General features: G+C 45.6%; 1 protein-coding gene across 3 annotated transcripts in view; it reads left to right on the top strand.

Moving 5' to 3' along the window:
- ATXN7L1 (ataxin 7 like 1) overlaps positions 1–26,033 on the top strand; it is a 270,468-nt gene that overhangs the window by 233,428 nt on the left and 11,007 nt on the right. For 2 of the 3 annotated variants that reach the window (XM_030825569.1, XM_030825568.1), the window contains exons 6-9: positions 2,263–2,345; positions 3,222–3,478; positions 17,650–17,842; positions 21,575–21,696. In XM_030825569.1, coding sequence (XP_030681429.1) covers positions 2,263–2,345; positions 3,222–3,478; positions 17,650–17,842; positions 21,575–21,696 — 655 coding nt within the window. Of the gene's footprint in view, positions 1–2,262; positions 2,346–3,221; positions 3,479–17,649; positions 17,843–21,574; positions 21,697–23,720; positions 24,027–26,033 lie in introns of all 3 variants that reach the window. The other variant, XM_030825567.1, reaches the window with a different exon arrangement.

Genomic DNA, 26,033 nt, shown 5'->3' with positions numbered 1-26,033 from the left:
GAAAAGTCCCTCAAGCCCAAAGCATTCAAATAAAGCAGACATTGTACTTTGCATATCTCTGCCTGCACCGCTCACCCACTGTCAAGGCAGAAAGGTAGAGCCTGGTGCTCTCCCTAAGCACTGTGGGCCTCACAGTTCGGGCTGGAGCCCCCAGCACCTGGCTCTTCCTGCATGGAAACCTCGGTTTCACTATTCAGAGGTGGTGGCAACATCCCCAGAAAACCGGTAGGCGTGGGCACAGTGGCTGGAGGCCGAGGGGTCCTCGCCATAGCAGAAGCACGGCCTTGGCTTCCAGCCTATAACCCCATCTGAAGTTGTTTGGGGATTTTTTTGCCGCGCATTGTTTTTGCATTTTGTGGGTTGTCTTGTCTCATCGGGTCTTCTGCTTGTTTCTGCCTCACTTTCACATTTGGCAGCGAGCTCCTACCCTCAGCCAACAGCCTGCTCAGCTCCAGGTCGACATGAGGCGCTGGTGTGGGACCAGGAACAGGCCTGACTCTGACAGACCCAAGAAAAAAATACCACACCAGGCAGCCTGGCCAGAGAGGGCTCTGAGCAAACCAGCATCTCCAGGCCTAGCAGGTTTTTTTCCTAAGTGAAGTTAAAAAAAAAAAAAAAAGAGAGAGAGAATGAGAGAGAGAAAAGGCAGACAAAAAGCAAAAAAGGGGGGAGGCATTTTGGTAACCAGCCAGAGAATCTGTCTTGGGTATAGAGTAGTTTTCTTGTGCACATCATCAGTAACACCATTGCAACCTCCCCATGACCCTCAAAGCTTTTGAAAATAGAATACATTCATTTATTATGTTATAATCTGAGCATTATTATATGCTCAGAGTTTACTCCACCAATTTCAGACAGTTTTCCAGCTAGGTAACCTTTTTTGAGTTTGCAGCCATTCAAGGGTCTTAAGGAGGTACCACCAATTTCTGTACACCCTCTACCACCAGCAACACTGCTGCCAGTCTACCCACATGCCCAGAGGGCTGTGTCATTCCTGCTCTGCAGGACTTAGGTGTTTGCTTGGTGCCTTCCAGAAACGGCACAGGCCATCCAAGAGGTGGAATTTTAAAGCCCAAAAGATCCTTAAGAGATTACCTACCCTGGGCAATATAGTGAGACCCTGTATCTACAAAAAAATAACAAAATCAGGCAGGTGTAGTGGTGCATGCCTCTAGTTCCAGCTACTCAGGAGGTTGAGGCTTGAGCCCAGGAGGTCGAGGCTGCAGTGAGCCTTCTGATCCCACCACTGCACTTCAGCCTGGGTAACAGCGGCCCTGTCTCAAAAAGTAAAAATGAAAAAAAGAGATCACCTCACATCCCCTCATTTTTAAGGTGAGGACAGCATGATTGTCTTCCTGGCAGGGGTGAAGGACCCAAGATGGGTATAGAAAGAGCAGGCTCCTTAGAAGTAACCTCCACACAAGCTGTCCACAGTCAACTGGAAGGCAGGAGCTGGGGAAGCCTGGCCACTCTGCACAGACATCCTTCATCCCAGGGGGACAGCCTGCCCTGTTTTATTCCCACATGAAGCATCAGACCCAGGGCAGTGGGGGCAGGGAGCAGCTGTGAGATTAGCAGGCCCTGCCCTCTCTACACCTTCAAGTTCAGCCTTCTCCCCTGCCCCTGCCTGTAACACTGCTAGAGCGCCCCTCAATCAGGTAAATGGTGTTTGTGGTCAGCAAGGCTGTGTGCAAAGCCTGCGCCGAGGGCTTTGTCAAGCATGAGAGAGGCAGGTCACTCTGACATGTCAAGGAGTAATCTCCCACTTACATGGCTAAAACTAGCAGGAAGGCAGGAGCTGGAGTCAGGGTGTCTGTACTCTTGGAGCAGCCCAGGAAAGGGGCCGTTGGGTCTCAGGTGGCTCTCCCTGGTCTGCAGCCAGCTATGCCCAAATGCCAAGGACCTGTGGAACCATAGCAAGTAAAATAAAGTGTTAAGAGCATTAAGAGCAGCACGGCTCCTCTCCTTCCCTTCGGTGCCCGCTCCCGCCCTATTCCCCAAGCCTTGTGCTGCGTTCGGCGTTGCTGCCGAAGCTAGACTTGGGAACTCTGGGTTCAGAGGGGAGCACCATTTTCCCCGAGCGGTTCTGGAAGCATTTTAGCAGCTGGCTGAGAAAACAAAACACAAAAAAACAAAAAACAGATTGCCTGACAATGTCTCACTTGTTGGTGCAAATGTGCATTTTTTAAAAAATGTAGTCTTAATGCCAAATCCTATTTAGTCTCCTTTTTTCTTATATTTTTTGTTTGTTTCTTAAACCAGAGAGAGAATTTGACCCAAATAAACACTGTGGAGTATTGGATCCCGAGACAAAGAAACCTTGCACAAGATCCCTCACCTGCAAGGTATTTCTCTTTCCATAAAAAATACTTCCTGCTCTCGCTGGGGCCTTTGTCGAAATGTTTGCATGCCACTCTCTGCACACGGCAGGGTGTGGAACCTCGACATGACCCCCAGCTGTTCTTTGTAAGGGAAATGCTTTCTTCTCGTCCATGGTAGCAGAGTGCCTGCCTCAAGCTGGCTGGCTTTTTAAGAAGGAAAAAAAAAAAAAAAAAAAACTAGGCTTCCCCTGTTACTTGTGAGGCCAGACAGTAAATTGTATTTATAGGCACTCACAGGCGGTTCTAAAGCCTGCTACGTTTTAATGTATGCAGGAGCAGCGGCAGCGGCGGCGGCGGCGGCGGCAGCGCCCTGAAAGGCAGCCCTGGAGGGGAGGATGATATGCCGCGCCCCTGATCCAGCCACACCGGGGTGGCCAGGGGAACAGCTGACCCAAGGCAGCCGCCATTGGGTCGCCCAAAGCCCTGTATTTCATGCTGAACTGCTAGTGCTTCTTGGGATCAAGGCGATGGCCCTCTCTGCTTGGTGGCTCTGTTTGTCTGGGCCGAATCGAGCCTCCCACCTGCACCTGGATTAACTCTAGCATTCCCTCGCAGTTGCCTTTCATCAGAGAGGTTTTCATGGGTTCTGCGCTGAAGCTCGTCATCCTATGCCATTTTTTGGAGGAAGCTTTGGCTTCTTAACACCAGGAGTGTAGGGCATGGTTGCGTTCGTGTGGTCTCTGCCTCTTCCTAGCCACAGAACAGGAGCTGTTGCCTTGAAGTTGACTTTTCAAGCACCTCTAAATTTCCATGAATTGCTATTTCTGAAATGGAGGGCCTGGGGAAGCAGGTTTATGTGCTGATCAAAGAGGCTGTGCTTTTCATTTCTCTTCTCCTTAGACACATTCGCTAAGCCATCGGAGGGCAGTCCCAGGCCGGAAAAAGCAATTTGACCTCCTCCTGGCAGAACACAAAGCCAAGTCCCGGGAAAAAGAAGTTAAAGATAAAGAGCATCTCCTGACTTCCACGAGGGAAATACTTCCAAGCCAATCCGGGCCGGCACAGGATTCTCTGCCAGGGTCTTCAGGGAGCTCTGGGCCAGAACCGAAAGTTGCATCCCCTGCAAAATCCAGACCACCTAACTCTGTACTTCCTAGGTAAGTACCACCTTGACGATAGAAGCCCTGTGTGCTTGGTCAGGTGACTAGCTTGCTGGGTCTGTGGCATGTGGTCTGATTATTTGTTAAATGGAAGTCATGATAGTACTACTTCCTAAGGCAGTAGTAAAGTTTAAATGAGATAATGTACATAAGAGGCCCAGCCCAGTGCCTGCCACACAGTGTTCAACAGATTTTACTGCTGTCATCGTTATTATCATCACTGTCATCATCATTGTCAGCAGCAGCGGACTTCGTGGCAGACTAGCAGACCTTATATCAGACAGTGTGTGTTTTTACACAGCAAGAGTAAGGTGGAAATAAATGCCTGGAACTGTGACACATCAGCCACCAGGTGACTTCCTGGCTGCCTGGGTTTTTATATTAGTTGACGATTCCTGGATCGGAGTAGGGAAACCCAGGTGGATAGGTCGTTAGCACCTCTTAGGCGCTCACTGCACCATGCTAGTCCAGTTGCCACGATATTTGTTTTCCACGCTCTCCTATCATCAGGATGAAAGGGGAAATTGGCATAGCAGAGGTTGTTTGTCCTTACATGTCTCTCCACACCAGGAAAGCTACTCTTCTGGGCCACCTGTTTGGGGTTCTATGTGGTTGTCCTGGACAGAAAGGAAAAAATAGAAAACAGAATTAACACTCATTTGGATTAAAAGTAATTTTAAATCCATGCATGTCCATTTCGATGGGCAGCAGCTCAATTCCCAAATAATGGGACAGAGAACCACTTATTCAAAAATATTTATTGAGTGCTCGCTCCAGAAGCAAGATTCCATGTTAGGTACTCTCAGGAAGGGGTACAGAGATTAATGAAGCTAGACCCCGCTTTTCAGGAATTCAGGGTTTAAAAAAATGAGGTAAGAATCAAGTATCCATAATTTTTATAAAAAGGAAACATTAATAATACTCAGTGAGAAGTGCAGATAACGGTATTATCTGATGTTTTTTATGCATACAGTGTGAATCTCAATGGGTAGCAAATAGGCTTTAAGAGGACATAGTCATAAAAGAAGGGGAGGGAGTTGATTTTTAAAGCAAAAACAAATATTTGATAGCAGTCGCTCCTGATCTGCCAGGCTCTCACCCTGATGCCTTCCATGCTGGTGCAAGCCTGACCTAGTTTGACAGCCAGAGTCCCTCTGTCATTATGGCCGAGCTCAGCCTCAGGCGTTCAGGAGGACGCGGTCAGATGGAATTGCCATCCCCAACACTTCCATCATGCTCACCATCGTGGCGTTACTGTCGCCGTTGACCTGCTACTTTCCTGGCCACCCCTCACTTTGCAAGATCATTTTATAATGACTTCTCACTGTCATGTGGGGTGTTGGTTAAGGATATTACCCTTGTTTTAGAGTTGCGGCGACAATTCCGTTCCAAATTTCTGGAAGGGGCTTCAATTCTATATACAGCGACTTTTAAACTTCTTTGTAGCTATCGAACATTTTCATTCCAGCACAACCTTATTATGGGTATCTGATAGGAAAGTAGACTTGCCTCCACCTGAAGCCAGCTAAGCTCACACATGTACCCAGAGCCATTGTCCCCCACACCCTCTCGAGGATCTCCTTGGGTTCCCCAAGGACTCCAAGGAACCCAGTTTGAAAGCCTTCTTTGATTATACAAATCTCCATCTATTTTTGACTGATGGAGGCACTTCTCACCAAGCAGTGGTACCTGGCTTAACAGAGAAACAAGGGAGCAGCCGTTAAATAATAAAACAGTGGAGCCTGAAGGATCTGCTCCGACTGTTCCTTTTGGGTTTAATTTTCAGGAGAATGTTCATCTATAGAGAAATGCCAGCTGTTTGTGTTCTCTTAAGGAAGCAGAAAAGGATGGGTGAGGTTAATCAGCAAGAAGAATGTTTCTGGAAAAGAAGTGGGGGGGCAGAGGAACACATTACACACGTTGGTAACAGAATCTTTTTTTTTTTTTTTTTTTTTTTTTTGAGACAGAGTTTCATTCTGTAGCCCAGGCTGGAGTGCAATGGCACGATCTCGGCTCACTGCAACCTCCGCCTCCCGGGTTCCACCAATTCTCCTGCCTCAGCCTCCCAAGTAGCTGGGATTACAGGCATGTGCCACCATGCCTGGCTAATTTTTGTATTTTTAGTAGAAATGGGGTTTCACCATGTTGGCCAAGTTGGTCTCGAACTCCTAACCTCAGGTGATTCGCCCACCTCGGCCTCCCAAAGTGCTGACATGCATGAGCCACTGTACCCGGCCCACAGAGTCATCTTTGAGGATGCTTTTCAAGATTGAGATAGGCACCAGAAAACTCAGGGGTGAGCTCTTTTCCAAAGTTAATCAGGAAAATGTCCTGCACTTATCTTAGTTTAGGACAAGATCCCCTGCAATTAAAGACTGAGCAGGCATGATCAGAGTTGAATATCGTAATCACACAAAACTTACAAAAACATTGCTTTACTCATATTGATGTATATATAATAGATGTTTCATCTACACAGATTATCTGTACTTGGCAAAAAAAAAAAAAACTATCGCACATGAATGGAATTTATTGTCATCCCCTCCCACTTGTGAATTCTCTTTGTGGGAAATGCTAACGTGTGTGAATTTATTTCATACGTATCTTTTTGTTAACCTTGAAAATATTTTAGTTCTCATATTCTTACATTGCAACCCATTCTTGTCAGGGATTGCTAAAAAAGGAACTTGAGTCTAGAATTAGAAAAGTTAAAGTTAGATAACAAGGGTTGGAATGGGATTTGAAGTGGAAATCTCAACTCCGTGCCTACTAACTAAGTAAGCTTGGTCATGGTTCTTAGCCTGTCTCGCCTCAGATTGCTCATCTGTACAATGGAGCTAATCAGAGTGAAGTGAGAAAGTACCAAGCACATAAGAAGCAGTCCATGGATGGTAGCTGTTAGTGAGTGGGAGGGGCACTCCACGGGAAGGCAAAGGCAGTGAATGCCGGCCTTGACACTGCCTGGTTTCCATATGCCTGCCCTCCGTGCTTCTGCTCCCAGCCCGAGGGGCCTGGAGTAACACACTCATATGTTCAGTTTATTTGCCTCCAACTCTAAAGGAACACATTGCTTGCTCCAAAAAGCCCGAGGGTTTTGGATGACTAGCCCAGCCAAACCCACCGGGACTGTTGGAAAGGGCAAAAGAGGGCTGGGCTCTGACAAGCCAGGCTGAGAGCCCACAGGAAGCTGGTGCCACAAAATCTGCACACAGTCCCCTCTGTCTCGTAGATCCTTACACGTGCAGTCTAAAGTATAAAAGGGCAAACTTGCTAATCTTAGACTGACGAGGGCAGTGTAGAGACAGGCAGAAGGTCTTAGATTCCTGACAAAGGACAGGGATGAGTCTGGAGTAAAAGCAACTTCTGTTCCATTCTGTATGTCATTAGGATAGTGATATTGCCACACTGCAAGCCAATTCTCTTTTTTTTTTTTTTCTGTAGAGACAGAGTCTCACTATGTTACCCAGGCTGGTCTTGAACTCCTGGACTGAAGCAATCTTCTTGCCTTGGCCTCTCCAAGTGCTGGGATTACAGGCATGAGCTGCTGCGCCCCGCCTTATTCTCTCCCTGATTTCTTATATATTTGTCCCTGTGCTGTTTCTACATCTGTTTCTCAGTCTGGGGGGCTTTGAGGTTATAAAGACAGGCACAAAACCCTTCCATTTCTTATTAGCTTTATAACAGTTTCTTCATCTGAGGCCAGGCGCAGTGGCTCACATATGTAATCCCAATATTTAGGAAGGCAGAAGTGGGAGAATAGCTTGAGCCCAGGAAATCAAGAGCAGCCTTGGCAACATAGCGAGACCCCATTTTCCACCACAAGGGAAAAAAAAAGTTCTCATCTAAGAAAGGCAGATACTAGTTTACTCACCTAAGGTGGCTCGAATAAGAAACGTACATTTCATGCCTGGCACATAGTAAGGACTGAATTAAGGTCAAATAGTAAGGACCGAATCAAGGTCAATTGCCTTCTGCTCTCTTCCCCAGTGCACTCAGACAAACTGATGCTCTGCTTCCTCAAAGTGGTAAGGTGGGATTTTCTCTGCATTTCCCTGAGTTGAACTGGACAAGACCCATCATCCTATGCTTTGACTTTAGACCAGACTGGCAGGCAGACAGGGGATGGGTGATGTAGTACAGAGGGGGAAAGAGTGAACAGCAACTAAACAAACTTGAGTGAGTGTGTCAACACCTTCCTGTGGTTCATTGCCCCATTCCCCATCACTCCTCACCCAAGCCTCGCTTTTTCCAAGACCCAAGCTGGTTCCAGTGAACTCCTTCCCACCAGGTGTCACCCTGGAGTGCAGCAATCAGAGCTAAAAGGTCCTGAAAGCATCCACCACTATATCACCTCCAGGAGGCTGCATGCACCCTGAGGGAAATGAGCCCAAAAAGGAAACGATGCGGAGCTCCCTCCTCCTGGTGTGTGTGCACACACGAGCACACCGTCATGTGTCCCTGTTTCTCCCTTTGCTCCCACAGCCAGTTGTGGGCTAGAGCGCAGCTTCCACACTCAGCTTACTCCCCAGGAATCTTCCACTCATCTCCTCCTCTCTTTTATCTGGCAACTGGAACTTATTATAGAGTGTTTCAGCCAATTTTCTTCTTACTTACACTGCTTTTTTTTGTTGTTATTGTTGTTTTGAGACAGTCTCCCCCCTGTCACCCAGGCTGGAGAGCAGTGTCATGATCTCGGCTCGTGGCAACCTCCACCTCCCAGGTTCAAGCGATTTTCCTGCCTCAGACTCGGGATTACAAGCGCCCACCACCATAGGCTGGCTAATTTTTGTATTTTTAGTAGAGATGGGGGTTTCACCATGTTGGCCAAGCTGGTCTCGAACTCCTGACCTCAGGTGATCCGCCCACCTCAGCCTCCCAAAGTGCTGGGATTACAGGCGTGAGCCACCGCACCCAACCTGCATTTTTTTAAATCAGAGTAAGATAGGCACATAGTTCAAAAACTAAACTGTGCTTAAATAATTAGAATGAAAACAGTTTCTGCCATCCTGGAAACATGTCTTTGCTCTTTCTGTGTTCAAGCACCTGTTTCCTGGAACCAAGTGACTGCCTCCTTAGTTCGTGCCTTTAAATTTTGACAAAGTACCTCCTTCATTAGCTTCCTGTGAAAAGATGTGTGGGAGGTCAATATTTAGAATCCTTGCACACTTGAAAATATTTTTATTCTACTCTCACACTTAAATTGATGATCTATTTGAGTATATAACTGGATTGAAAATCATTTCCCTACAGAATTTTGAAGACATTTTTTCATTGACTTGTAGCACTGAAAATTTTATCAAGAAGTTTAATATTATTCTGATTATCATTTCTTTGCACACATCCAGTTTTTTTTCTCTGAAGCCTGGGGGCTCTGAGAGTTCACACAGTAGTCACTCTTTTTTTTTTTTTTTTTTGAAGACAAGGTTACATTCTGTAACCCAGGCTGGAGTGCAGTGGTACAATCATAGCTTATCTCGGCTTCAAACTCCTGGGTTCAAATGATCCTCCCACCTCAGTCTCCCAAGTACCTGGGACTACAGGTGCAAGCCACTGCCCCTGGCTAATTTTTTTATTTTTTTACAGAGACAGGGTCTTGCTGTGTTGCCCAGGCTGATGTTGAACATCTGGGCTCAAGCAATCTGCCCTCAGCCTCCCAAAGTGTTGGGATTACAGATGTGAACCACTGCACTCAGCTGATCACTCTTGATGTAGCTCATTTTCATTCATCATACTGGGTACTCAGTAGCTCATTCAATCTGGAGATACTTATCCTCTTCTGGGATGTTTTCCTGTGTTACATCTTGGATAATTTTCTCCCCACTATTGTCTTTATTCTTTCTTTGTTGACTTTCTATTAATTGGATGTTGGACCTTTAGCTCTCTTACCTCTTTTTGTCTCACTTAATCTCCTTGTTCTACTTTCTGAAATATTTTCTTTGACTTCATCTTCAAAAATGGTATTTTAAATCATTTATGATGCTTTCCTATTTTTTAGGATCTGGTTCTCTTTATCTGGTTGTTTCTTACACTATTCCACAAGATACTATCGTTTTTCAGAGGTAATAACATCCTAATATCTTTGAAGATAAGTTTTTTACTTTTTTCTCCTTCCATCATCGTCTTAGTTTTTTCCAGGTTTGTTTCCTTCCTGTGTTCATGTCTTTGATGTTTGGTTGGGCAGTCTCACACTGGGGATGCTCCAGCAGTGTCGGGCCATCCCTAACCATGCACATTTGGAAGAGAGGCTCTAACAGCCTAATTGGAAGTCTGTGTGTGAGGTTGTCGACCAAAATTTGTCTGATCACCACTCAGCCTTTTGTTTGAGGATTCCCAAAGGCGAGATCTGGAAGCCTTCTCTGGGGCCATTCAGTTTCTCAAAGATAGAAGCCTGATTGGTGATGTGCCTGGCAATAGGCATTCTGGAAGCCCTGACTAGAAATGGCCCACAGTTCCACTGTGTCCAGCCCTGTGTCTCACTCCTACTCTGCGCTGAGCCTGATGGCCCCGTGTCTAGAATCTCTCCAGTTCAACTTCTCTGGCAAGTAAACCTTTGCTCTCTTGTTAGCAAGTTTATTGTCGTTGGCCAGGTGCGATGGCTCACGCCTGTAATCCTAGCACTTTGGGAGGCCGAGGGAGGCGGATCACTTGAGGCCAGGAATTCGAGACCAGCCTGGCCAACATGGTGAAACCCTGCCTCTACTAAAAATACAAAAATTAGCTGGGTGTGGTGGCACACGCCTGTGATCCCAGCTACTCGGTAGGCTGAGGCAGGAGAATTGCTTGAACCCAGGAGGGAAAGGTTGCAATAAGCCGAGATGGCACCGCTGCACTCTAGCCTGGGCAACAAAGCGAGACTCCAGAAAGTTTATTGGGGTACAGAAGAGGGTGTCCTGGCAGAAATGCTGATAACTCATCATCTGGTTGTGTGAGGTGGTAGACATGACCTTTAGGTCCAATTGCCATGTATTAAGACCTTTAACTCTCGAGCTGTATTTAGTCCTCACCTCACCTATGACTTTTGCAGCTCTAGGAATGTCCTAGAGGTGCCCAGCTTCTTGGAGTTTCTATAGCAGGTCAGTTCCTTTCCCGTTAGTTAATACTTCTCCAGCCACATCCTGTTTTCTTAATGTTAAAATCTCATATGCTTGTATCAGTTAGGATGCTTCAGGTACAAGTAGCAGAAAACATAGATTACCATACATTTAAATAATTGGGAAACTACTGCATGCTACATGAGGTCCAGAGGTGGAGGAGCACCAGTCCCCAACCATCAGAGATTGACTCGCCTTCACAGCCCTTCTTTTATTCCACCCTCTTCAGTCTTTTGACTTCATCCTCAAAGTCCTATAGCAAAATGACTGTAGCAATTCCAGGCACATGCAGATATAACAAGGTCCAGGTGAAGCTGAGGACCACCTTTCCTGTGTGTCTCTTTTGTTTTTGTTTTTGTTTTTTTCTTAACAAACTTTGTTTTAGAGGAGTTTTAGTTTCCCAGCAAAATTGAGCAGAAGGTACACATGTTTCCTGTATACCTCCTGCCCACACATGCATAGCCTCCCTCCGCCACTATCAGCATCCCCCACCAGAGCCTGTGTCTCTTTTATTTATTTATTTATTTATTTTTAAGACAGGGTCTCACTCTGTCCCCCAGGCTAGAGTGCAGTGGCATGGTCTCAGCGCAACCTCTGCTTCCCAGGCTCAAGCAATCCTCCCACCTTAGCCTCCCGAGTAGCTGGGACTGTAGGTGCCTGTCACCATGCCTGGCTAATTTGTGTATTTTTTATAGAGATGGGGCTTCACCGTGTTGCCCAGGCTGGATGCCTCTTTTTAAAAGTGAGAAAAAGCATTCCAAAAGCCCTCTACCCCAAAAAATAATTTTTAAAAAATTTCTCATGTCCTTTTCTAAACCAATGGTTAGCAAGCAAAATGAGAGATTCCTATTATTGGTTTAGGAGTTAAATGGATGTTAGGAAGTCATCATCATAAGTGTCACCACATTTCTGCTGATCTCATTGTTCTTTAAAGCTAATGCCTTTTTTATCTCTTTACTGTTATTTTAGTAAGATTTTGGAAGAGAGAAGAGAGAAATATGTGTGATCCATCTGCCCTGTTTAACAGGAAGTTCTTCACATTTCCATGCTCATAGCAGCATTATGGCCAAGATATGGAAACAACCTAAGTGTTCATTGAGGGATGAATGCAGATCTATATCTATATCTATAGCTATAGCTATATAATATTTCAGCCTGGTGCAGTGGCTCATGCCTGTAATCCCAGCACTTTGGGAGGCTGAGGTGAGCGGATCACTTGAGGTCAAGAGTTCAAGACTAGCCTGGCCAACATGGTGAAACCCCGTCTCTACTAAAAATAAAAAAATTAGCCACATGTGGTGGTGCATGCCTGTAATCCCAGCTACTTAGGAGGCTGAGGCAAGAGAATCACTTGAACCCAGGAGGTGGAGGTTGCAGTGAGCCAAGATTGCACCACTGTACTCCAGCCTGGGTGAAGAAGTGAGACTCTGTCGCAAAAAAAAAAAAAAAAGAAAGAAAGAAAGAAATTAGCCGAGCATGGTCACATGTGCCTGTAATCCCAGCTACTAAGGAGGCTGAGGCATGAGAATTGTTTGCTTGAAGCTGGGAGGCGGAGGTTACAGTGAGCCAAGATGGCGCCACTGCACTCCAGCCTGGGTGAAGGAGTGAGACGATGTCTCAAAAAAAACAATAATAAGACCGGGCACGGGGGCCTACACCTCTAATCCCAGCACTTTGGGAGGCTAAGGCGGGTGGATCGCTTGAGATCAGGAGTTTGAGACCAGCCTGGTTAACATGGCTTAATCCCATCACTACTAAAAATACAAAAAAATTAGCCGGGCGTGGTGGCTTGTGCCTGTAGTCCTAGCTACTCAGGAGGCTGAGGCAGGAGAATCACTTGAACCCAGAAGGCAGAGGTTGCATTGAGCCAAGATCACGCCACTGCACTCCAGCCTGGGTGACAGAGGGAGACTCCATCTCCAAAAAAAAAATAAGTAACAATAATAATACATATATATATATATAAAGAAATATTATTTAACAATAAAAAAAAGGATACCCTGCCATCTTCAACAACATGGATGAACTTGAGAGCATTATGCTAAGTGAAATCAGACGGAGAATGACAACTACTGTATGATTTCAGTTACAGGTGGAATCTTAAAAAGCCAAATTCACAGAGAGAGTAGAGTGCCAGTTGTTTGAGGCTAAGGGTTGGGAGAAATGGGGAGATATTGGACAACTTTCAGTTACAAGATGAATACGTTCTGGGGATCTAATCTCCAGCATGGTGACTCTAGTTAATAATACTGTATTATGTACTTGATATTTGCTGAATAAGTAGATCTTAAGCAAATTTTACTGGGCTCAGTGGCTCATGCCTGTAGTCCCAGCTACTTGGGAGGCTGAGGTGGGAAGATCCTGTGAGCCCAGGAGTTCCTGTGAATACAGTGAGTGGTTGCTCCACTGCACTTCAGCTTGGGAGGCAGAGAGAGACCATGTCTTTAAAAAATAAAAATAAAAACTGTTCTCACCATGAGAAAAAAAACCGGTAACTGTGAGGTGACATATGTTAGCTAACTTGTGGTAATCATTTTACAATGTACACATATACCAAATCACATTGTATACCTTAAATATACACAATTTTATTTATGTATTATAAGTGTAAGATGTTATACCTCAGTAAAACCAAAGAAAAATAAAATACCAAAAAATAGGAAGTTCTTTAGTAACTTTCTTACATATACCTGTACTACTAACTCTATTTTCTTCTTGTTTTTGTTTTTCCTATTTTTCATTATGAAATTTTTCCCATGTATAGAAAAGTAGAGAGAATAGTGTATTGAACACATACAGGTCTTGTTTTAACAGTTACTTATTAATATTTTGCAATTATATTTGCTTCATCTACATTTTTTGATGATATGTTTTGATGTAAATTGCAAGTACCATGGCATTTCACCTTAAATGCCTTCCAATTGCATCTTTTAAAAGTAAAGACAGGCCGGGCACAGTGGCTCACGCCTGTAATCCCAACACTTTGGGAGGCCGAGACGGGTGGATCACAAGGTCAAGAGTTCAAGACCAGCCTGGCCAAGATGCTGAAACCCCGTCTCTACTAAACAAACAAAAATTAGCTGGGCATGGTGGCACACACCTGTAATCCAAAAAAAAAAAAAAAAAAAAAAAAAAAAAAAAAAAAAAAAAAAAAAAAAACTGGCACTCAGCCTGTAATCCCAGGAGGGGGCGACTGGCAGGAGGCTGACAGGAGTCTAAAAACAAAATTAGCTGGCATGGTGGCACACTGTATCCAGCTACCGGAGCTAAGGAGAATCGCTCAAACCTGGGAGGTGGAGGTTGCAGTGAGCCGAGGTCACACCACTGCACTCCAGCCTGAGCAACAGAGCAAAACTCTGTCAAAAAAAAAAAAAAAAAAAAAGACAGGCCTAGCACAGTGGCTCACACCTGCAGTCCCAACACTTTGGGAGGCCGAGCAAGGAGCATCATTTGAGGCCACAAGTTTGAGACCAGTCTGGGCAACATAAGCAAAACCCTGTCTCTATAAAAAATTTTAAAATTAGCCAGATACTGTGACATCTGCCTATAGGCCCAGCTACTCACAAGGTTGAGGTGGGTGGATCCCCTGAGCCCTGGAGTTTGTGGCTGCAGTAAGCCATGATCATGCCACTACACTCCAGCCTGGGTGACAGAGCAAGATCCTATCTCTAAAAAATAAAAATAAATAGATAAAAAGAAAGGCAATTTCCTATATAACCATGATGCTGTTATCACACTTAGTAAAATCCAGCTCCTTTTTAATCTATCTCCTGCAGGATAAGGAGGTCCTGTCATGATGGAGAGGGCTTCATAGAGAGAGAGCCTGTTAGAAAGTTTGGAAACAAATCTTCATCAACAGAAGATTTGTTAAGTAAATTGTGATATATTCATACTATGGATAACTGAGGAATATTTAAAATGATATAGTTCTATACATGGAAACACGTCCACAACATCACTAGGTTTTTAAAAAGCATGTCTCAAAATAGTATGTACTACTCACATTTCATGTTCCAGGTGATCTTGTGATCCAGTTCTTGCTTTAAAATGCATTTGCATGTGTGTGCACAGTAACAAAGTCTGGTAGGATGTAAATCAAAATGCTAATAACACTTGATCTTGGGTGGCAGAGTTATGGATACTGTTTTTTTTTTTTTTATGTTTCAGCCTCATGTAAATTGTTTTATTATTTGGGTCTTCAGTGGTAAGCAGACAATAGTGTTGTTGCTCCTCCTGATACAGAAGAGCAGGTATTGAGGAACGTCTGGGGAGACGCGTTCTTTGGCCTGTAGACACGCAGAATGAATGGCAGCTTTGTTTTTATAGTACAGGAAGGTGATAGTCCATAATAGTCATCCCAACACAATTCTTATAATGACACTGAAAAACTACATATGGCCTTGTTTTGTTTTGTTTTTATAGCAAAATATACATAACACAAAATTGACTATTTTTAAGTGTCTGGTTTAGTGGCAACACAAAATTGACTATTTTTAAGTGTCTAGTTTAGTGGCATTAAGTACATTCACAATGTTGTGTAGTCATACTGTCATCCATCTCCAAAACTTTCTCATCATCTCCAGATGAAGCTGTGTATCCACTAAATACCCCTTCCCTATCCCCCCCTCCTTCCAACTCCTGATAACTTTTGTTCTACTTTCTGCCTAGGTATCTCATGTAAGTGGAACCATCCAATATTTGTCCTTCGTGTCTGGCTTATTTCATTTAGTGTGATGCTTTCAAGTGTCATTCATATAGTAGCAGAATTTCATTCATTTTTAAGGCTTGCATAATATTCCATTTTTTATTTTATCATCTGCTGATGGACAGTTGGGTTGTTTTCACATTTGTCGTTTTGTTTTTAAGTGACTATAGTTTTGGAATCTGTTTTAAGTTCAAGTATTAGAGACCTGAAAAGATTTCAAAGCAACAGAGTATCCAGGGTGAAAATAAGAGAGAAGAGAGACAGATCAGCAGTGCTGCTTCATGAGACTTGAAGGAGCAGCTTTCAAAGCAGAAAGCAGAAAAACATTTTTTGCCTCCAAAACTTCTTTTTCTCCCTATCTTTGTCACCTCTCCCTGCTCAATCACCTGATCAAAGTGGAGAAGTAGTAAAAGCTAGTAACAGTTAACTGTGACTATTCCTCATCTAACTCTTCCGCCACGCGGATGTGTTTGATTTTGGTTTTGCCTTGTGTTGTTTTGGTTTTTACTGCCTAGGAAGCAGGTAGTTCTACCTCTTACTGTGACATTGCTTTTTTATAAGCTTAACCATAATTAAGATGACATGTGTTGAGTTGTTTTATACACACATAGAATTCATTCATTTGTTCATTGAAAAAAATATCTCTTTAGCACCTACTGTGAGCCAGTCATGCCCCACAGTGCGTAAAAGGGCTTGTCAAAAAGTAAATTGAAGCCGGGCACGGTGGCTCACGGCCTATAATCCCAACACTTTGGGAGGCTGAGATGGGCAGATCATCTGAGGTCAGGAGTTGAAGACCAACCTGGCCAACATGGTGAAACCCTGTCTCCACTAAAAATACAAAAATTAGCCAGGCGTGGTGGCGTGTGCCTGTAATCCCAGCTACTCAGGAGGCTGAGGCAGGAGAATTGCTTGAACCTGGGAGGCAGAGGTTGCAGTGAGCCGAGATCACACCACTGTACTCCAGCCTGGGCAACAGAGTAAGAGTGTTTCATAAATAAATAAATAAATAAATAAATAAATAAATAAATAAATGTAATTTGAAACACTCATCCTCAGAAAATACAATTAAACTACAACTCAATATTAAGTAACAGGCATGGGTGCCAAGTAAGGTGCTAATGAGTGGCCCATCACCAGGACAAAACTTTTTTTCATGCCAGTATAACAGTTTCCTAAAATCATAGCTTTGTATCAAAGAACGTATGCATAGGACTGTATTTCTTCATTACTGATATTTTTGGTGATTGCCCTGATCTTGTTTACGTGGTTGATCTTCCTGTCAGGTTCCACTTTCAAAGGAAAGCAATTGTATGGCAAGTACAACTTACTTACCTGCAAATGGGTGAATAGTTGTAACTGAATTCATAGAAGACTGGTGTAGGTTCAGTTCACTTTGTCATGTTCCACTTATGCTGTTGGGCTTTCCCATCATTCCTGTCATCTGCCCCGGGGACAGCAAGTGGGGCAGAACCTAACTTGACTGGGTCACTGGAGAGAGCTGGTCACTGCAAACCCTTCAGCCTTGATTGTTTTCCCTTATGCAAAGTCACCACCAACGTGCCCTCCCTGAGGTATTGGCAAGGCTAATCAGGCTGTTTCCTTTTTTTTTGTTTGTTTGTTTGTTTTTATTATACTTTAGGTTTTAGGGTACATGTGCACAATGTGCAGGTTTGTTACATATGTATCCATGTGCCATGTTGATTTCCTACACCCATTAACTCGTCATTTAGCATTCGGTATATCTCCTAATGCTGTCCCTCCCCCCTCCCCCACCCCACAACAGTCCCCGGAGTGTGATGTTCCCCTTCCTGTGCCCATGAGTTCTCATTGTTCAATTCCCACCTATGAGTGAGAACATGCGGTGTTTGGTTTTTTGTCCTTGCGATAGTTTACTGAGAATGATGTTTTCCAGTTTCATCCATGTCCCTACAAAGGCCATGAACTCATCATTTTTTATGGCTGCATAGTATTTGTTTTCTTTTTTTTTGAGACGGAGTCTTGTTCTGTCGCCCAGGCTGGAGTGCAGTGGCATGATCTCGGCTCACTGCAACCTCCACCTCCCGGGTTCAAGCGATTCCCCTGCCTCAGCCTCCTGAGTAGCTGGGACTACAGGCATGTGCCACCATGCCCAGCTAATTTTTTGTATTTTAGTAGAGACAGGGTTTCACCGTGTTGTCCAGGATGGTCTCAATCTCCTGACTTCGTCATCTGCCCGCCTTGGCCTCCCAAAGTGCCGGGATTACAGGCGTGAGCCACGGCACCTGGCTTTAATCAGGCTGTTTTCTGAGCACCATTAAACTGGGTGGATCTTGTTACCTCAGAAAAGGTTTATTTGGTTTATTTTGTTTGTTCTCCACTCTTGCCCTTAGACCATCATCTGCAAATAGCATAAGCAGCAGCACATCTTCAAATCATAGCGGCCACACTCCAGAGCCCCCACTCCCACCGGTTGGAGGTGACCTCGCCAGCCGACTGTCCAGTGATGAAGGGGAGATGGACGGAGCCGACGAATCCGAGAAGCTAGACTGTCAGTTCTCCACGCACCACCCCAGACCTCTTGCGGTAGGCCTCCTTCTGTTCCTTGCCGTGCATTCTTCGCCTGTGCTTTGCAGACACTTAGGTGATCATACCAGAGGCATGATCCTAAGGCAAGACTGCCTGCGCAGTGTTTTACAAAAAGGCTTACCGTTTGAATGATTGCCTTAGAAATACCCTGGAACATTACAAAAGGAAAGGAATGGGCTCCCAGCTGATTATAATCCCGAGTACTTCCACATACTACTAAAAAGAAAAAAAGGGGAAAAAAATGGATAATCCTGAGTATTTATGGCCCGCCTTGAAGCGAGCATGCTTGAGAAATAGTGTTTCTATAAGTGCACTTAGGAGCTGACCCTCTGGCCTTGTCCATCTAAAAACGGAGCCTCTGATGTCCAGGGTTAGCTTGGTTCACCTGCTCTGGAAACTGTCTGTCTTAGCAGCACGTCAGGGGCCAGCCCTTGTTGGTATTCTCCCCTGTTGGTTCTAAGTGTTACTGTTGTGTGACCATATGGCACCAGAACTGAGCGTGTGTGTGTGTTGAAGGAAAGAGGAAGCATTTCAGGTCGCCATGATTGCTGATTAGTAAAAAGGGCACTTTCCACTTCATTGAGTGAGTGCACACTGACAGTTCAGAAGGTCATTGAAACTGAGGTGGGAAACAGGAGGCATCCGCTGGAGGCTTGTTTATTGTTTGCGTACAAGCACTTGAGAAGGGAATGCCTGGTGCTGCCATTGCAGAGCCGAATGCAGGGGCCTAGAACATGGGACCCCATGGAGGTTTACTCTGGTGCCAGCCTGAGTCCTGCAGGATCAGCTCTGTCTCTAGACTATGTAAGTGAAATCCATCCTGGTCCCACATCAAGATCGAGTGAATCTCTCTTCCCTCCTATCCATGTCATGAACGAAGGCCAAGTTCACTTCCTTTCCTGGGGATAATGCTTACCTGTGGCTCACCATCAGCCTGAGACTTTGCCTCTTGGTTAGTACAGAAAATAGGGACGATTAAGAATGCCTTTGACTGCCAGAAGTGGAACATTCAACTCATCTGACACAAGCGCTAAGGTCATTTAATTGTCTCACGTAGCAGGGTGTGTAGAGGCAGGTGCTCCCAAGCGTGGTTTAGCTTCTCCACGATGTCATGGAGCTGAGGGACAATCTCTGCAATTCCCTTTACTTTTCACGCATGGTCCCAGTATGTCAGCTGCTGCTCCAATATTACATCCTCACCCAGTGGTGTGCTACTCAGGTTGGAAAGGGACAAACAGAAAAGGGGTCTTCTTCCAAGATGTTGCCTTATGTTAGGAAAGAAAATCTTCCTATGAAAACCCCAGCAGACTTCCCCTTATGTCTACCAGAAATGGGTCACATGCCCACCCCTAGATCAATTGGCAGCAGAGAAGGAAGGGGTTGCAGTGACGCAGGAGGAACCAGCCATGATTCATCCCAAGGTTCTGGGAGGAGACCCGCTTGATTACTGCTCTGTGTCAGATATCAGAATTAAAAGTGTGGTTCTGTTAGCAAGGAAAAGACAGAGAGAGGTGGGAGTGGGTGGTAGTTGGTGAGGTTGGCAACCAGTAGGGTCTGCCACAGTGGCCCACGCAGTGACGATCTACAGCTCTGCTGGAGGCGTAACATGCCAGCCGGGAACTGGAGCCTCTAAGGGCCTAGCCTCGCATCTGTATGGAATCAGATACACAGGTAGCAAAGACAAAACGGTGCTTCCAGCTCCTGAGTCTGAAAGAAATATGAGGCTCTGCCAGAAGGCCAGACTCTGGAGCACATCAAGACATTTGTCCAGATGACAACCTGCCAGGCTACAGTGGATTCACTAAACTCGGGATGTGGCGCAGCTGTGCGCCCTTAATGTTTTGCTGATTTAAATGGAAAGGCCACAGATTTGTGTCTTTGCTTTGTCCTTTCTCTTGTGGCCAGTTGATACATTAAATCATTGTTTGTAATGAATGCTTGCTCGGTGCATCTTTAGCAATTGAGATGAGGGAAGAAATGATGTCTAGACCTGGAACAGCTCCCACATGCTGCCAGGGACCAGCTTCTATGTCGGAAAATTCCCTTTGTATGTTTTCTTGCTTGGTCAGTAAGCACTTAACATGAAGATGCAGAAAAGTGTTTTTCGTCAGCAGTACCAGATTTGATGGGTGACAAGATTTTAATGCAAAACCCCCCAAAACACCAATAGAAACGGAACAAAGGGAAGGTCTTGCATTTCCTCCTGAGAACTGTTCCAAAGTCTGGTTCCAGGACGGGTTTGTGGAATGAGTGCCAATCCAGCCCTGTGTCTGGGAGAGAGGCCAGGGAGCTGCTGGGAGGCCTGGAGGAAGGGGGAGAGCTGCTTTTGAGTTATAAAGTCATTTGCAGACTTGCCTGAGCCCTAAACCAGCCAAATGTCACCTTCTCTGAGGCTGCTTCTTGCATTTCTGTCTGCTAGCCTTCCGGTTGTCCTAACATCATAATCAAATGTTTATTAAACATCTGAATGCCAATATTTCATCCACATATTTTAAGACGGATAGTGTGCTTTAAACATTTTGTGGATCCCTGTCTCCCCCATCTATTTGTTAGCCCAAATGCCTACTATCCTCATACTAAGGAGAAGGAAGAGAATGGGCTCCCCTGTCTATACACTGATAGTCGAATCAGGTATGTAGGCATCCTGTATATAACATAAAACAGCCATGTCATGAGTCCAAGGCAAAATGTAATAAAGCAGGCAATGGGTGTGCCATGGGAATTCACAGTGGGAAGATCACTCAGATGAGAGCCACTGGAAATGAGAGTCTTGATAAGGGAACCAGGAGAGAGAGGGAGGAATCGGGATTGACAAAAAGAAGAAGGAAGGAGACAACAGGGAGAAGGAACAGCAGGAGCAAAAGCTTCAAGGTGGTGCTGTGTCCCAGGACAGCCTACAAAGACTGATTGGAGGCAGAAATGTGGTCGAGACTGGGAAAGGAAGGCATTTAGCCTGGCTGGAAGCAAAGTGGCTCTGTCGACATCAGATAGGAAAGGTGGGACCTGGGACACCAGCACAAGCAGTTTCCATTACTATCATGAGAAGCAGGGAACCACCAAGTTCCTTGAGAAAATGTGGCTGATAATAGGACAAACAGATGGTCCTGAAAAGTCATCCTGGGTGCTGGTTGTTGTTTCTTTTTTTTTTTTTTCTTCGAGACACAGTCTCAGTCTGTCACCCAGGCTGGAGTGCAGTGGCACAGTCTCAGCTCACTGCAACGTCTACCTCCCGGGTTCAAGCAATTCTCCTGCCTCAGCCTCCCTAAGAGCTGGGATCCCAGGCACGTGCCACCATGCCTGGCTAATTTTTGTATTTTTAGTAGAAACGGGGCTTCACCATGTTGGCCAGACTGGTCTCAAACTCCTGACCTCAAGTGATCTGCCCACCTCGGCCTCCCAAAGTGCTAGCATTACAGGCATGAGCCACTGTGCCTGGCATTATTTGTTTCTTAGCCAAAAATGCTGGCTCAATCCCAGGAGTAGAAAACGTAGCCCCTTCTGTGCCACAGAAAATTGAATGTAGCTATTGTTGAGTTGTAATGTGAGGTTCTACAGAAAATCCAGAGCTCAAACTACAGAACTGCAGAAGTATTTTTGGCTTCAGTACGGTTTGCTTCTTTGAGTAAAACTGTGCCACTGTGTGTTTTTATGCAAATGTTATTTTTCTCTGTATAGTTTATATTAGCTTATTAACCTGTAATCAAAATTAAAATTTTTTTTTCCTCACAGTTTTGCTCATTTGGGAGTCGCCTCATGGGACGAGGGTACTATGTGTTTGATAGAAGATGGGATCGTTTTCGATTCGCACTAAACTCCATGGTAGAAAAACACCTGAATTCACAGATGTGGAAGTAAGTGAGCAGCTTTTGTGCAATATAAGATCCGAGCTGCCCCACAGTTACCTGAAACCTAACTTTCTAAATAAATGTCAGTGGCTGACTTTTCATAGAACAAAATGATTCTGAAGTCAGGATGCTTGATTAATTCTTAAATACCAGCTCTTCTTAATGGTTTGCCTGAAGGTTTTGAGAAACACGAATGATGTGTTACATGCTTTGTCTTTTTTGGAGACCATTTTTGTGTTGGTAATCTCCTAAATGAGAAGGATATTAGATAATATATTGTTTGTTTACCTATGTAAAAGGGCCTTTCTATTGCTCCTAGAGAATCTAAGGATATTAAGAACATGCTTCTGGCTGAGTGCAGTGATTCACGCCTGTAATCCCAGCACTTGGGAGGCCGAAGCAGGAGGATTGCTTGAGGCCAGGAGTTCGAGATCAGCCTGGCAACATAGCAAGACCCCCATCTCTACAAAAAATAATTTTTAAAAATTAGCTGGGTGTAGTGACGCACACTTATGATCCTAGCTACTTGAAAGGCCTGGGATGGGAGGATCGCTTCAGGCCAAGAGTTCAAGGTCACAGTGAGCTATGATTGTGCCACTGCACTCAGCCTGGGCAATAGAGCAAGACTCTCTCTCTTTCAAAATACATATATATATATGCTTCTGTTTGTGATGTTAATGCTACAATATCAAAACTAAAGATTTCAGCCAGGCACAGTGGCTCACGCTTATAATCCTGGCACTTTGGGAGGCTGAGGCAGGCAGATCAACTGAGATCAGGAGTTCAAGACCAGCCTGGCCAACATAGTGAAACCCCTGTCTCTACTAAAAATACAAAAATTAGCTGGGTGTGGTGGCGCACACCTGTAATCCCAGCTACTCAGGAGGCTAAGGCAGGAGAATCGCTTGAACCCGGAAGGCAGAGTTTGCAGTGAGCCGAGATCGTGCCACTGCACTCCACCCTGGGTGACAGAAGGAGACTCCGTCTCAAAAAAAAAAAAACTAAAGATTTCATTATGGTTGTGGACCAATTTCTAGTTGTTTGCTGTCCTGTGAAAACATCTGTACACTTGCCAACAGGGCAGATCCTGAGCAAAGCTGTGAAGTTGGTTAAGTTTGTCTTTGGCCCTTCCCGCCTCCTTAGGACCCCCCACCCACCTCTACTTGTACTTCTCTACCCTAAACTCCAACTTACGTTCCCTTTCTCTTAAGTTCCTTTACTATCCATTTCCCTGTGTACTTACATTTTAATAAGGGATTCATAAACAGGGAAGAAGCCTTCATCTGGAAGAATGCTATTGGTAAGAAATAATAGGCCACTTGATAATGTAAGGCCGGCCCACTGGGTATCCCCATCCCCCACTCCTACAAAGGTGAGCTCTCAAGATATCTTCATCCATTGGAGTCACGGATCACGTAAATCTGGGCCTAGACAGTCCAGGACAACAGCTGAGGCCCCCACTTGCCCACTGAGGCCCAGTAGAGGCAAGGAAGGGATTCCTAAGAAATGGGAGGGAACATAAGTCAAAATTTGCCCCTCTCCCAGGTTTCCTCCTCTCCCCCAGGCAGCTACGACACCTTAGACCCCTTTCTGGAAGCCTAAAGAGCTTCCAGACCTGAACTTCTAAGATGAGTGAGCCCCAATTGTGTCTGAATTGAGCTCTCATGGCAGACTTGGTACTAAATGTTAATGTTTACTATAAGGTAGGTAAGGGCCACAAGAGAAGCTTATCATTTCTTCCCATTGAAGTGACTGCCCAGTGTGTGTAAAGGGCACCCTTGATGTTTACTTGTGTCCATTCCAAACAGCAACAAATCGGTGCTGCACGTGGGGTGACTGTGCTCAGTTACTTGATGATTGAGCCTCTGCACTTGTTCCCCAAGACAGCAGCCAGCCCTGGTGATCCTCGCAGCTCTTTGCTCCCTGTGTTATGGAAGTGTTAATCCCGGACACGTGGAAGGAATGTGTTGATCTGTATTTCACTCCCTGGTGTCCTGTCAGCTCAAGCTCCATATTCCTTTCCTCCTCAGGCACAGAAACCCGAGCCACAGGGCATCAGGTCCCTCCCCCCTGTTCAGGACTTGCCTAACCAATCTGCTGTCACTGAGCAACATTGGGGCTGCCTGGGTGTCAACTCTGGAGAGCGTAGCACCCCGCTACCCTCTCAACCTCGCTGCCCAAACCCCAGGCCCCGGCGGGCCCGAACCTGGAGGGATGGCAGCCGATGGGGGCGTGGAAGACATTAGGAAGAAAAGGAACGGCCAAGACTCTTTTTTCTTTAACAAGCATTTAACTCTGCATCAGGAGCCGCCAACACAGTATTCTCTTTCAGCCAGGTCAGCATCTGGACCTCCATGCCACCTGGCAGGGGAGGTTGGGCACTGTCAGTAATTATTTGCATCTGTGGGCTTTAGTGTGGGACTTCCCTGGGCCAGTGTGCAAAGCTTAAACCAGGGCACAGCCCAGCAAAGCTGAAATCCACTGCCATTTGGCACCTAGAAAAACACATAAACTGTTTAGCCTTGGCGGGGAAGGGACTCCTGGGGACAGGGAGCTGTCACATGCCCCTCACCCTGTTTCTCCCCTGCCCTATCTCCCCTCCTGCTCCTGCTATCCACTTGTGAGTAGTGAGGCAAGAAAAGGATAGAAAGTGTGCCTAAAAAGAGCACCCATCCCAATCCTGAGTGTCAGCCAGGTAAGATTTAGGACTTCAACTCTGCTAGTCAGCACAAGTTGAAGCGTGAATTTATACTATCGAATTGGAAAATTATAAATTGAGACATTAAAAATGGATCCCATTCAGGCCGGGCGTGGTGGCTCACGCCTGTAATCCCAGCACTTTGGGAGGCCGAGGCAGGCAGATCACGATGATAGGAGATCGAGACCATCCTGGCTAACACGGTGAAACCCCATCTCTACTAAAAACAAAAATTTATCCAGGCCTGGTGGCGGGTGCCTGTAGTCCCAGCTACTCGGGAGGCTGAGGCAGCAGAATGGCGTGAACCCGGGAGGCAGAGCTTGCAGTGAGCCGAGACTGCGCTGCTGCACTTCAGCCTGGGGAACAGAGCAAGACTCCGTCTAAAAAAAAAATGGAAAAAATGGATCTCATTCAAAGTCATTGATTGGGATCCTCTGTAAATGAGCCATCTGGTATTTGTAAATAACTTTTTATTACAAGTAACTGCCAAACCTCTGCCCACATGTATTTCTATCTATACTTTAGTGTAAGCAAACTTGAGTCAAGGAAAGATGGAGTGGGTTGCCTATAGTACCACAGCAAGGCAACAAAAGCAGCAGGAAAGTTGGGAGGTTCCTCCCCCTCTAAGAAATGTTCCCTGCCCTGTTAGGAAGGGATTGTGCGGGGCCAGACAGTTCTAAGGATGTGTGTAGACATTTCCAGTCTGATCATATGGGAGTCCTTGCCCACCATGCATAGTCCCTGACAATATGGGTATGGTGCTGCTGAGAATCCACCTGCTCACCCATCCACCTACCCATTCATCCATCCATTCATTCACTCATTCATTCATTGCAACAAGTAATTATGGGGCACCTTGCTGAGTGCTGACAGGATCTCTTACCTTCTTTAGGCTTGAGAGAATGTAAATTCTCAACGCCATCGTGGCCGTTGTGAGTTTGGCAACATTTTTCTCTTATATTTGATCCCTTTGGTCTGACGTTGTCAAGGACAAGGATTCCTCTGGATTCTACCCTAAAGATGGATGCCACAGGCTCCACCAAAGTGCAGGCCAAAAGCAGAATCTTCAGAGAGGAATGCTAGGAGAGACATTTATCTCTCAGCAGTGCCTCTTTCCAGAGTTCCCTGGCACCTGGTCCTGATGCTACAGCTGGGAGAGTGGCCTCCAAAGAAGAGAAAGGATGGTTTGAGGCCCTGTCTTGCACGTGTTCTAGCCCACAGGGGCACAGGCTCTGGGCCTGCTCACCTTCATGTGCTGCTTTCAAAGAAGGAAAGCTAGTTCCTAATTGCTAGTGAGCCCCAGCTACAGTGAAAATGATTTCCCAGGGAAACCGGGAGAGGGAGCAAGGTGAGAAATGGGAAAGGACCAGCTTGAACACATTTACCTGGCTCCCGAGGGCCATGTGCTTTCCTGCAAAATCACGAACAAACGTCCCTGTGGCCGTGTGCCTCCTCCCGGTCTCCAGAGTAGCAGCAGCAGCACCCCAGGCTGTAGGATGGAAGGAGGAGTCACTCCCAGCGCAAATCAAAAGATGGAGTTTGCAGGGAGGCCCCAAGAGTAAGCCACAGCCTAGTGCTGGCCTTGGCTCCAGGGAGTTTGCTCTGAGCTACCCCCCAAGCTCCAAGAAGACCAAAGAAGAAAACA

The sequence above is a fragment of the Nomascus leucogenys genome, chromosome 13 (assembly GCF_006542625.1).
Source record: "Nomascus leucogenys isolate Asia chromosome 13, Asia_NLE_v1, whole genome shotgun sequence".
In the NCBI taxonomy this organism is placed as follows: Eukaryota; Metazoa; Chordata; class Mammalia; order Primates; family Hylobatidae; genus Nomascus; species Nomascus leucogenys.
Note: the sequence above shows the minus strand (reverse complement) of the source record. Positions and strands in the feature narration are given on the sequence as shown.